Genomic DNA, 14,000 nt, shown 5'->3' on the forward strand with positions numbered 1-14,000 from the left:
GGCAGAGAATCTTCCAGAATTGTACCGAACCTCATCCAACTGTGGCTGCCTTCATCTTCCTCTCTCCCACTCTCTTCATTTCAGAGCTCTGAGCCAGATTAGTCAATCATCAGCACTTGATTTTAACGTATCCAAGGAAGGCAGAGAGGATCTGGAGAGATACCAGAAGGCTGTGCAAAGGGGAAGACAGTGCAGACGGCTGCTTCCTCTGCAGCCTTGTCTTAAGGGATCCAGCACCCACTGCAGGATGGGGGAAGCTGGCTTGCACGTGAAGCCTCTGAGGGCAGCAGTCCTACTCCCCACCAAGCAGTGAAGTCTAGCTCATGAGCTGGCTCTGCACTAGCCTCAGGAGCAAATCCTGGCAAGAGGTGAGAAGCCCCACGTGACCTGGTAGATCTGGCAGTGCCGGCCATAGACTGTGCAAAGGAACTCACATCTCTACTTCTGCAGAAGGAAGAGCCCAGCCTTTTAGGAGGCCGCCAAAAATGATCTCATGAAATAGAACAGCGAAGGCAATCACTTGCCCTTTTCGTTTTCTTCCATTTAAGTCCAGCCTTTTTTTTTTTTTTTGCTTGTTGATTTTTTATGTAATTTAATAGCATTTTATTTTGATCACTGTGGGTAACAGGATACAAAAAAAAAAAAAAAAAAATCCCTACCACGTCTTATTTGCAGGGATTTGAACAAAAACAAAATTAGCTTATTTTATCACTATTCTCTTGAGAATTGTTTCCAACACTAATTTGATCTGAAATTGAGGGGGAAATGTGTACTGTTATTTAACACCGACATAATAAAAGGCTCACACTTGCTAAGAATGCAGAAGATTCTGTGTGTGTCATTGGTAGACTCTTCTTTCTGTTTTGTAATTGCACTGCGCAATGTTGATATGGAAAAGACAACAGTGTGCTCTCTGCTGGCTAATATGGACGTGAAGGCATTTCTTCAAATCTGGCAACCTGTCTCTGTACTTATGGTCTATTTAACTGACCCAAATTGTACCTCAGTTCCCACTCAGGTCACATCCTAGAACACACGCAAACCCCTGGCTACCTTTCCATCACTTCCCTGAACTGGGGCCTCTTCCAGAAACACCTCTGGTTTGCTGCAGTTCCATTTGTTCCCTGGCTCTGGCTCCCTTGGTCCCTGCCAGCTCACTGTCTGGGGAACGAGGCTGCCTTACTGCTGACGGAAGGACCGCACTAAAGAGGCAATTAAAACAACTACTCACATCGTGTGCAAATATTCTCTCCCTCACTCTCTGATATTCCTCTTCTCTCTCTTCAATTGATTTACTTCGTCTGTCATCTCTAAATGGATGCATTCTGTTTTGCTGAACAGAAAAAAGAAATCAGGAGGGTTATCCAAGTTGCACTGTTAGAAGTCTGCGGTTAAGCAACTGTCAGCTAAGGGTGATAAATGTTCACTTAAACAAATGGGGCATGAAAAGTCTCACTCCCTCTGGTCCCTGAGGAAGCCGTGGTGGGGGGTACGTGTGTGCTGAGTGCGCATGACATGCAATGCCAGGACATGGCTGCTGCTCCTGGTTGCCTCCTCGCTGGATGCAAAGTCGCATGGGTGTTTCTGGAATGGAAGTACCTGGATGTGCCTCAGGTGTTCAGCCAGTTCAGCTCTGTGTTAGTTCACCAGCGAGGGACTCTGTCTCCTTTGCTAACCTGTATGATTTTGATTTCTCAGAAGGAGGCAGGATGTTGGTTAAAAAAAAGAAGTGGTGGCTACATCAAGGTGGTGGCTCCGGGATGAAACTGCTTAGAAAACTTGGGGTCTCCAGAAACATAGCAGTGGAGTCAAGAAATGATGAGTGGGAAGGAAGATGTGGACACTATGGCTCTATATCCTCATCTTTTTATTCGCTCAATGACATTGCATCTGGCATTTGAATTAAATTTGAAAGGTGTTTGTTGATCAGAGTCAATATCAAGAAATGGAAGGTAACAATTCAAAGAAACCAGCATGAGGACTGCTCTTCTTCATCCTTTCATCTGAACCACGTCCTGCTTCTCCGCTACCCTCCCAACTTCCTCCGGCCACTCCTCACGAAATGCTCTGCCCTAGCCATGTTCATCCATCCATTCAACAGACACCCACTAAGTGCACGACGCCGGCACGTTCCAGAGTCTGCGCGAGCCACGGTGGAGCTCAGTGGTGGTGGGAGGAAATGAGATACAAATGATGAACAGGTCTTTTTTTTTTTTTTAAGTGTGTCACAGATGCACATACTGCCTTTCAGTGACTCATTGAGAGTAATTAAAATAACAACTTGAGTGAGATGCTTATTATCTTGCCCTTAAGAATTTTAAAGCAAAGTCATCTTCCAAAAAATCTATTTTGATTGTCAGAGACACAGAGTGTCACGGCACTTTGTGACTTTCTACTGTTCTTATTCTCATGCAAAACTTGTTTTCTTGCCATTTACTCAGTTTTCTTCCTAACAGACCTGGATCCCACATCCCCACGTGGAGAAGAAATTTAGTAAGATATCTCTACCCTTATTGAGGTACCATGAGTCAGGCTACTCTACAACAACACAATGTTTTATCACAAGCGAAATACACAGAAAGAAGAGAGTTGTGCTACAGTTCATGCAAAACAAGCAGACAATTTACACGCACAATAAAACATGGGAAGGAGGAGGGCGGGGAGACTAAAACATGAACTTGATTCTTTCGTGTGAAGACTTATTATTGTAGGATAGTTGCAAAATCCACCTGTCCTCACCATAACAAGGTTTGTTCTTTACAGCTACACCAGGTGATCATCGGTCCATTTTGATAATCCAGCTCAATTTGTGCACAACTGAAGGACAACGCTGTAGGGAGTGGAACGACTGCCATAGTTACACAGACATCTGGAAATGCGACTGACAAAGCTTTTCCCGACAGCTCGCAGCCTGCGGCACCCCAACCCGCCAACACATGCAGCAGGAACTGCGCCAAGCACCACCCATGCAGCCCAATACAGAGCCATCGCTAAAGCAACAAGGACGTGGGTTTTTGGCTTCCCATTGAATGCCAAAGGGGGAGGCAAGGCGGGCAAGGAGGCTGGAGAGAGGACGGTAGTATCAGAGGCAGGGGAGAGTGGGGAGAGGGAGAAAGGGGCAACAGAAGAACAACAAGAACATCAGTCAGCCCACCTTCAAAAACAACGTCAGCCACTCTCAAACTTGAGAACCAACCTGGTTGTCTTCTTTATCAATACTAGAGTTATCTCGCTTCAAGATAAACCGCTTCTGGGATTCTTCACCTTTTTCATCTTTTAAATGTTCACAAAACCTTTGCTCTGGTCTGCCAGCAAAGTAAAACATATCAATAAAAAAGTTTTCTCCCCTGTTTCAAGTTATTTCTTAGTGCTGTTTTTCCCCCACAGTGGCATTCAACTTTAAAGAAAATGTTCACATGTGGTTTTGATACTAGAATTGCTGGCAATATACAGGTAGGTAACAGGTTGCTTCACAGGTGGTGGTAGAATACCTTTGGTTGGTTTGAATTCGGTGTCCTGTTTGCTGCATGCTGCTCACAATGGCTGAAGCTAAAAAGATATTTTAAAGGCCTGTACATATATAGTCTATAGATGTTTGTATCGTTATCTGGACCTCCATTACTCTTGAATTTAATCAAGTCCCCGCCCATATACTAGAACAGATATACATGGTTAGAACTTGGGAGTAATACATTAATTCACAAACGCTGGGACACTAGGAGAGAACATCTCCCCGCATAACCTCCTTTTTCAGAAGCCTCTTAACCTACAGGGAGAGGATCGCGTATAAATTATTGCCATCTTTCTCCAGTGACAGCTGCCCTGGAATGTGGCTCCAGGAGGCTCTGACATCTGTGACCAAGTCTTGGAAATCAGTTCGGTAATTGGAGAAATTGGAAATGTTTAGTTTAAACAACGTCATGACTGATTAGCATGGGGAAAAGGCTCCAAGCAGTTACACACTATTGATCAGTCAATCAATTTTTTTAGTTCCTTTTAATTATTTTGTATTATTACAGGAAAAGGGCTCCACTTCCTTGTTAATTTCCCACAATCACCCTGCACTTCAGAGAACTTAATGGACGGCTTGGGCTTTGGTTCATGCCCAGAGGAAGCTCTGAAATATTTGTCCTGGGCTTTGTAGCAGTTAGTTTTGCCGGTCACTAAAGTGTCTGCCATATCTGATGCATTACTTCTGAAGCTCTGTGGGTTTTCTGCCCCTACTGGGTTCATTACACATTCAGTCATTGGGAAGCCACTTCAAAGTACCTGTTGTTTACTATGGTGACTGGTGATTAAGGCAATGCCATTGTTTCCTTATAGATCTAAAAATAAGTAAATAGCACTTGGAAAACAATGGATTAGTTTAAGTGTATAATTCAAACATTGGTGGGGTGCATCCTTTCCTTAAATACAGATACATAAATTACAATAATAGTGATGAACGGACACTAACAAAATCGGAATAATACAAGTTATAGTTTCTAGAACTTTGTATAATATTTATAAAATGATACCATTATCTTATTCAAGCCTTAAAATAAAACTGTGATGTAAGCGGAAGAAATATATTTTGCCTCTTTTACAGATAAATAAACATCTCTCAGTGATCATTTTGGCTCCAAGTTTATCGAAATGTCCACTAAGCTAGAGATAACAGTCTATTTACATCGTTGTACACACATGAGTCAGGCTCTCCCTGCTGATTCAGTATACAGTGGGCCAGAGCCCCTCGAACCTCACTATAAAAAAACAAAAACCCTGCATCACATCATCTTAACTATCAGTGTAAATGTTTTCCACCAAAATTAAAAATGTAATAAAATATAACAAATGATCTGGAAGGGCAACTATGACATTTTAATCAAAGCACTAAGGGAGCAAAGGAAACTTGAACTTTATAGAAAGGAAACCACTTACAGTAGAGAAATTAAACATATTTGGGGTAGCAAAGTCACAACCCACTTCAGTTACTTATCATACTGTAAAGTCTTCTAATATTAGCATGAACAGTTGAAGATCACTGTAAATGGTAACAATTCTCCTGGAATTTTTTGAGCATCTCAACATCTTTAATCAATACTTAGATGTTATATATATTTTTTTATGTAGCCAGTGAAATTAGGACATTAACTTAAATACAAATGCTGATTGTACCAATGCCAATTAAGTCTCTCCTAATATCCCCAAGCTCTGTAGTCTGATAAACTCTAGTAAATGAAATGCTTTTCTTGCTGCTAAATTTATAGATGCATTTCTTGTATCTCTTGTTAACAGTCTGTAACTGTTCTTTCAGAAATAAAATGGAATGAGAATTCACGAGCATAAGGTGAATTTGCTTTAAAACAAACTCTTCTTTAAGATGGAAAACAGAGAGAGAGGCTTCAGCACACTAACCACATTTGGAATGTAAGTTCCATTTTGGTAAGAACCTTCTTTTTTAAATATATAACTCTCAGTGCCTAGAACTGTGCCTGGCATATGGGAAGGATTTGGTTAAATAAATGAATCAATGTGTGAATGAATAAACATTTAGTACAGCTGTATATAAATTAAGTAATTAAAGGAAGGATCAAAGGGTCACTGAATAAGATAGGCAGTCATACATTTTAAAATTATAAAACAAAACAGGAGTTTGGTTAGTAGGGGCATAAGTTCAAATTTATAACATTAGGGAGATCTTTAAAAGTCAAATCTATGTTTTGCTTTAAGTGGACCCAAAATAATCATGTTATTAAAGTTTCTAAAATTTGAGAGTATTTTGGGGAGAGAGGTAGAAATAAGAATCTTACCTTTTTTAGTTTTGGAATTCCTGTTTAAAGTGTTATAACTATGAGAGAGCTACTAAAACATGATTTTTGAAATTTCATTTGCATTCTTTTATAATGCTAGTTTATTTGTTTTTCTTATCAGGACTTATTTACGTAAAAGCCTCTATCACATAAGCAAAGGGTAGTCAAAGGAACTTGTGCTAATCAATAATGTAAATAATAGTTAGAGCAAGAATATTTCTTACTCTGATATAAATTATACAAAGTGCATTCTCCATAACTGCTTTTCAAATATCTTACTTAAATTTTTTCAAACAGTGGAACCTAATGGTCCAAATTATTAATCCTTTTCATGATTATTCCAAAAATTCTTTCAGTGATCATAAAGTAACCATTTGACATATGCCTAACAGGAATAAACCTTCTAAGATCTCTCCAGGTTAGTTTTTAGAGAGAATTATTCATGACTCTAAAGCTAAAGAGCAATTTGCAGTTGAAACTCATGGAAACCATAGTATATAGCTGAAGTATTGCATGTGATTAAAAGAAAAATTGCTGGTAATGCACTATTATATTATACAATTTAAACACCTTTTTTTTTTATCACTAACTTAACATCACAGCAGTATTATTTCTTAGGCATAAAATGAGTGGAACCAAAGTAATATGCTATGAATCTTTTTTTAAAAATGAGAATAAATTGTTTTTAACGTATCAATATAAGGATGAAACTAAGGAAAACTCCGCAAGGCTGCAAAATGTAATTGTCTTTATTAAGTTAACGATAATGAGAATTTACTACTTATCTCATAGCCATGCATCACAGGTGCCTAAATTTCTTATTTCCAGTGGATATTAGTCCATGAGGTATTATTTTTAGCTTTCTCTATATCATCATCAAAAGGCAGAGAAAATGAATTTTTCTTCTTGATGAAAAAAATAGTTTTCTCTTCTAAGGTAAAACAAGCTTTCCCCCCCACAGTTTGTAGCACTGTGACACTCCTTGTCCAGGTGCGGTGAACAGCGCTGGTGTCCCCGACCAAACCTTTCGCAGGTGAGAATTAACTCCTCATTGTTCCTCAGTAGACAGCTACTGAATTGAGGTGTGGGGTGGCTGAGTGAAGCATTGTGCAAGACAGTTAAACTCTTCTAGTCAATCAATTCCAATTTTAGTTAGATGTTTTTCTCTTTCAGCTTAAAATACATAAGCAATTTTTATAATTATTTTTTTAAATCTTTTTGCTCTAAAAGTATTTGCAGTGGTTTATTCTCACTGCCAGTTTCTGGAGACCAAATTTATTACTTCCAAACAGGCTGGTCCTCCTCCAGCCCCTTCCCTCACATACACACTAATGAAGAATTCAATTCTAAATATGGAGGTATACCAAGCCTTTGAATTTCATATTGAATAACTGAAAGGTGGTAATCAGTATGCATACATATTTAAAATATTTTATCCTGTGCACAACAGGAAAAAAAATATCTGGGTAGTGTAAGACATTTATCAAAAATATTTAAAGCCAAACATATTAGAGGAATCTAAGTGGCATTGGTCCCTTAATACTTTAAAACTGTGAATTAAAGTATTTGCAACTGCTTTTCTTCTTTCCACTATTATTTTGTAATTTTATACAATTTTATTCTCTTTTAAGTAAGGCTATACCTTATAAATCCAATACAGTCAGTGCTATCAAGCTTCCTTTATTAGCATCTTTCAAACATATGTTCTCAATTCTCGGCATCTTTCAAAAATTCATTTTATGCTTCGTTTTTATTGTGTACTGTATATATAAAAAGGGACATGCAAACTGGAATAGGAACCACCTTGAACCTTCTTTAAGATAAGGCTTCATGAGCAAAATTAAGCAGAATAATCAAAGACCACTGGGGTCTGTAAGACTTGTCTTAGTTTGGTACCACTGCTCTCGCACACTGGCTGTAGGCATTGAGAACCTGGAAAAGTGTCAGCTCACCTTGCGAAAGTGATTCTACGTCTAAGAATGAAACCACAGGAAATAGTAATGAATTAATACACAGTTCCATTGATCAAGACAGCAAAACAAGGGAAACCTATGGTGGATTGGTTAAGTAACTTAAAATAGCTCCATGTATAATATGCAGATTTATAAATTGAAATTCAATACTATTTACTAACATAGAAGAGCAATTTATAAAAGAATAGATAACGTGATCATATTTGTTGAAATTATAATATGTAATAATAATAACAGAAGCTGTCTCTGGAAGCTGCGATAATGGACAAGTTTTACTGCTAATCTTTGATATATTTTTGATTATTGTAATAAACATGTAGTATTTTATAACAACAAATTAATAAAAACTATTAGTTTGGAAAAATAGGAAACAAATTCAACAATTTGAAAATGGTTTGTATCTAATCACTGGATTATGCGCAATTAAAATAGTCTTATATTCTCAGTAGTTTCTCAATTTCCTTTCATGGCCTATATTATCTTATAGTCAGCTAAAATGAACATCTAGCAGTTTTATTTTGTCACCCAATTCTTAGTCTTTCTGCTGCACTGCTACTTTAAAATATACCAGGATTAATTATGGTCCCTGCTTCTGGTCTTGGCTTATCACATTAAGACTTTCCAATATATGTAATCAAATAAACAAACACACAAAAATCACCCTCTTTATTGCTATGTCTTTCTTGATCTATATGCATAGAAACATGCATTTACTAATGATAATATAACTAAGTGATACTATCCGATCTAAATTATAGTGACACAGAAAAAGATAAGAGGGTTAAGGAAAAAAGGAGAAAATATGTAATTTGATAAAGAGAAAGAAATCACATGTAATTAAGACCTGGAATAACATATTATCTGTTTGTGAGCCTGGCCATTTCTGAACTGTGTTGAGCCCAGTATGAGCAACAATACCAAGGAGGCATGCAACACCAGATGGATCTACTTGGCTTAACAAAACAGACATATTTCTGCAAGTTTGCCTATAAATTGAGAATTTCCACAACCGAAGCATTTAAAAAGAAGAGGGCTACTGACACTTTCTTTTTCTTTAAGCTCTCCACTCCTTCATTTCAATATTATATAAACATTGAATGGTCACAGCATTAATATATCCAATGACTCAAAGCTCCATTCCCCAAAAAACATGAGTTTCAGCATATAACCCAACTACTGTACATAGAAGGGACATGAACTAGCATTCTAAACTTCACATAGCAATGGTTTCAATAATGAAAATAAGTTTTCAACCATTCACACATAAATGCTGGCAAGCAAGCCTAATGCAATGTGGCTTTTCAAAACACATGCTACTGTGCCTTTTCAGCCCTGCAGCTTACTAACTGTGACTTCCTGCAAGTTACGTAACATCCCTATGATGCAAGTGTTGTTTGCTTTGTTGTAAAAAATGGAAAGTAATCATACTGACTTTCAAAGGCTTGGGAGGATGCAATGAGATACGGGTAATGTGAGTAAAGTATGAAGCCCAATACCAGGTACTAGGAAAGCACTCAGTAATGTCGTAAGCTATTTTTACCACTTTCATGTTTTTCTTAGTAGCCCAGACCCAAAAGTACGCCAGTGGATAATGAACCAACATTTACTCATATGTTAGTGTTAACCTTAACTAGGATAGATCCAATCTATGATATTCAAATAATGGTTTGATTCATCAGTTCCAAATAAGCAAGTAACAATTTTCTTGAAGTAACGTGCTCTTTGAAAACTGCTGAATATAATTGTTGTTTCTTAGATTAAAGGCTTTTTGCTTATATATATATAATAATGGTATGTATGAAAGTACTCCATGTAAACTTACATGCAAATATAATATTTTTACTTGCTGAGAAGGTCCAGAGGTACATTAATTGATAAAGAATTAACAGATACTATTTGTATGTATAAAGAAATGCTATTTTTTTCATATTTCCAGTTTGAAGGCCAGGAGGTTGGAAGCAGAGATTAGGAAGGTTGGAGCTATGTTCCCTGGGGAATGCTGTGGACTCTATAAACAGAAAGGCTGAAAGGCTGAAAAGCTGGAAGGAGACTGGTTGTGGGATAAAATATATTGGGTAGGTATCTGCTTCTCTTGGTAGATTCCAATTTACTATTTGAAGATTTGTACCAATAATTACAGTCTAGCATTTAAGTACACAATTGAGTGGAAACCAAACACCTTTGACCAATAAACCACAACTTTTTTACCTACTCAAAGCCTCAATGATCTTTTCTAAAGCCATAGTAATATGCTAATGACCTTTCCACTAACAGACATCTTAAGACTGATAAAAGACAAGAAGACCAGCTATTCATTGTATACAACCAGGCTCTCACCTACAAGTAAACCCTAAAACTTTTCTCCAGGCCCAAGTGCTGAAATGACTGCCAACTTCCATGACATAGAAGCCATAAAGCTCTCGGGATTCCAGGGACACTCTGCTGCTTACAGCAAGCACAGCTGCAGACAGAAGAACCAAGCCACAGTAATCCTGTTTCCTCTACAACAATGGTGTGTTTAGGGCAATACTGTACACACACACACACACACACACACACACACACAAACACGTGCGCGCACGTGCGCACACACACCCACACACAATAGGAAACAAATTTAATAATTTAAAAGTGATTTGTATCTAACCACTGGATTATGACAATTAAAATAGTCATATTCTGAAAAGTTTCTAAATATCTGTTCATGGCCTATGTTATTTTATAATAATATATTATTTTATTATATACATTATGTATATGCATAATGAACCTTTCTCTAAATTGTCCCAAACTGTAAAACACAATGTATTCACACACACACACACACACACACGAGACCTGACCAAAATTATGCTGGTTCCTCAAATAAACTATAAACAGAAGATGGGCACGTTCAATTGTCTATACTTCCTTTGTTGATAACCTGGTACTAAACACCTGAGAAGTACTTTTTGCTTGGCAAGGTTTAAGAGCGTGAGTTGTCTCTCACTTCCGAGTATGCCAGGACAATTTCTAATCCAGTGGGTTCTGCTGGAGCTTTGTTGGTGTCATAGTTCTAATATTCATCTTCGCATAAACAGTGTTGAATTGAGTTCTCTGTTCATTTTTTAAAATAATGAAATGTACATTAGGATGTTGTAAGGAAAGCAACGGGTACTGGTGAAAGAATAGTGTTTGGGGTTCTTCCTGCTCCTATCATCACGGCAGAGTATTGATTCTCAGAAGATTAGCTCTTGTTTTCCTGACCTGGAGAGAAGAGTCACAGTTGAGCACCAGGACACAGGTCTCAGTCTTGGTCTTCTGTGAGATGAGTAGGTAAGAAAGACCAAGACTCAGTGAATTTCAGTTTTTGCTCCTGTAAAATGGTTTGGGTTTATCTACCCAGAATGTTGTCAGGTAAATAAATAAAAATTTAAAAAGTATCATTACTCCGTGGAAAAACTTTAAAAAACAGTTACATTAAGAATGCTAACATTACAGAAAGCACATGCATGTTTCATTTTTAAAATTGATAAATTACACATTTGACACTCAAAGTCTCATAAATAATTTCAAGTGGGGAAAGGAATACAATATATTCCTATGATTTACGTTTCTCATCTGCAGAAGCTTATGGTCTCTGAAGAATGTGAGAATAACAATATGAGAAAATATAATATTGGAGAGAAATGATATGGAGTTGGACCAATGTTAACAAATAAGTCTTACTTTGAGCTGAGTATTGATTAAAGCTGTTCAGTAAATGAAACTCCACTAATTTTTTTGAGAGTAATGCGATTCTTAGCTAGGTTTCTGGACCTTTGACTTCAAGTCAGGTGATTTCCAGTGCTAGTCCTACAAAAAGTGCAAAGTAAATTTATCACGTTTAGGAACGACAGGATGCCAACCAGCCACTAATGGATTTCCAAGAGGTACATGGTCTTTTTCAGAGGACTGTTAAGTGAGCATCCATATCAGGATGCTGCTCAGTCTATTCATGGTGCCACTCATATTCCCAGCCAAAGGGAAAGAAATATTACAAAGGTGGGAGGAAAGCATGGTGTTTTTTCCTGTTCCGGTATAAATGCAATTAATCACTTGAAGGGAGTGAAATGCCTAAGGGTCAAAGAACAAAGATTCCCACTCTAAACCTTGGTCTCTTCAGGAAACAAAGCAGAATAGATGTGCAGTGATTCTGATGGACTGCTGCCCACTGAGAAGGGGAAGGGCCCCCGATCCTGCCTCTTAGTGTAATAATTGTCCACCACTTCAAGATGCTTAAAGTCACTTGGGCTCAACTGCTTCACCTGGAGAGAAGCTTCATTTAGTACTGGAACATGTTTTATGGTTTTTGTGATTCACCTAAAAGCCAGCTCAGTTGATCATCCCTTCCAGAACAGGCAAGCAAAGTACTTTAGTCACTAATGCCACGCATCACACCAAGCAAATACCTAGGCCCACACATCTCCGGAATCAGGGCACTGAGCTCTTGAGCACCAGACTCTTACGGTGTTGCCCCAAACCTCTGCCTTCGGGCCACTATTGTTTCATGGTATCTGGGACCTGTAACCACTCTACTTGGGTGGATTTGCTATTTCCTTTCTTCGCTGTGTACTTACAGAGCAGGGGATTTAAGGCAATGACAGTGGGTGGATGTGGAAGACAAAAGAAAAAATATTCAAGAGATGACAAGTTTTTAACATGAAAATTATCTGAGACTAGTTAAACAGTTGCTCTGACAGAAGCAAAGACATTCAGACGCGTATGCGGCTTTGCAGGGGACTATTGCTGGCCCTTTGGAGGACACTAGCACAAGTAGATGGTTTCTGGTCTCTCAATGATAGACCCTGAACATGAAGCCTTTCCCTAGGATGAATAAAAGAGAAGGAGCTGAAAAAAAATTACCTAATAAAATAACATGAGCTGTTCCTAGCTAAATGCACAGAATAATAAGCAAGAGAAAAGTTAGACCAGAGAGACAAAGAGAAGAAAAACCCATATAAAAACAGACTCATATTTATTGCATTTAAATATTTTTTATAAAATCACTGTTCACGTTTTTAGCCTCAATCCTGAAAGTGACAAAAGCAATATTATAGAGAGTAAATGCATTATACACATCATTTATAATACCAAAATAGCACAGACCCTAATACAACTGCCTCAGATTTCCAAGTGGCTTGTTTGGTTTTGACACCTAACCTGATAGTTAATGAAGAATTCCAATAGAAAACATCTAAAAGTACTAGAGAATGGAACCTATTTCTGGAAATATAGGGGGAAGGAGAGAGGGAACTAAGGGTTGAAAACACAGTATGGCAAACATCAACTCAAAAATTCCATTCATTATCAACCAGAAAGCAGCCAGTCCTATAAGAGAACAGGCCTCAAACATGGATACCAATATTCATGGCCATGTGGTAGCAAAATCAGTGTGCATTAAAAATAAATGCATCATCTGTTCTAGTTGAAACTGTATCTAACAGCCTACTTGAACTAGGGGCTTTTCTGTTGTGGCCTTATAGAGAAAGAGGAGATAAACAAACTAAAAGAAAATAATTAATTGCTTGCCTATTTTGCAATCAGGGTGTCCCTCCCTGCCTTGTGGAATCTGAAAAGTCATAGGAAAACCAGAATGGAGAATTAAAAACAATGGCAATAGCAATAACTGGCAATAATTTGATGGAGAGGGAAGAGATAAGGAATTAAAGGACAGTGAATTTTCATTTCTACTACTGTTCAAAATTGGAAGCACATGTGCCAACAATCAAATAAAGTGGGAAGCTGGTAAACGTTAAAATGTATTTTGCCAGCAAAGTAGGGAACAACCACAAGACCCAATGATTCTGAGGCTTCAAGGGCTCTTAAACATGATCCACTTCAAACTCCTCTGCAGATGAATAAGTTATTTGAGGCCCAGAGAACTGCAGCGCTCAGTGTCCCTCAGATAATAGCCCAGTTCGGTCCCAGACCCCCACTATGACCTTCTCTCTAGCTCCGCTGAACACAGACTGGTCCTTGAGTAGAGAGAGAGCCTCATTTCCATCCTTATCTGTGTCCCAACGTCTGATGAGCAGAAAATAAAGTGTTTTAACCACGCTGCTTAGCTTGACACGAAAGTTCACTTCAGGGCCATAGCATTCCTAAAAACTATGCAATTTACACAATTTACCAAGCGTGCTGTAAAACAACAAAATTACAACGAGCAAACAACGAGCAAACGTTTCAAGAGAATGCTTTACTTTGGACAGTTTTG

General features: G+C 38.1%; 1 protein-coding gene across 20 annotated transcripts in view; it reads right to left on the reverse strand.

Moving 5' to 3' along the window:
* ARPP21 (cAMP regulated phosphoprotein 21) overlaps positions 1-14,000 on the reverse strand; it is a 169,665-nt gene that overhangs the window by 76,792 nt on the left and 78,873 nt on the right. For 15 of the 20 annotated variants that reach the window (XM_054595327.1, XM_054595325.1, XM_054595329.1 and 12 more), the window contains 2 exons: positions 3,197-3,305; positions 1,232-1,333 (listed from right to left, as the gene is read on the reverse strand). In XM_054595327.1, the coding sequence (XP_054451302.1) occupies positions 1,232-1,333; positions 3,197-3,305 (211 nt within the window). The remainder of the gene's footprint in view (positions 1-1,231; positions 1,334-3,196; positions 3,306-14,000) is intronic. The other 5 variants (XM_054595336.1, XM_054595341.1, XM_054595340.1 and 2 more) reach the window with 1 other exon arrangement.

The sequence above is a fragment of the Pteronotus mesoamericanus genome, unplaced genomic scaffold (assembly GCF_021234165.1).
Source record: "Pteronotus mesoamericanus isolate MK-2021 breed Mesoamerican mustached bat unplaced genomic scaffold, CSHL_Meso_final scaffold_54, whole genome shotgun sequence".
NCBI lineage: Eukaryota > Metazoa > Chordata > Mammalia > Chiroptera > Mormoopidae > Pteronotus > Pteronotus mesoamericanus.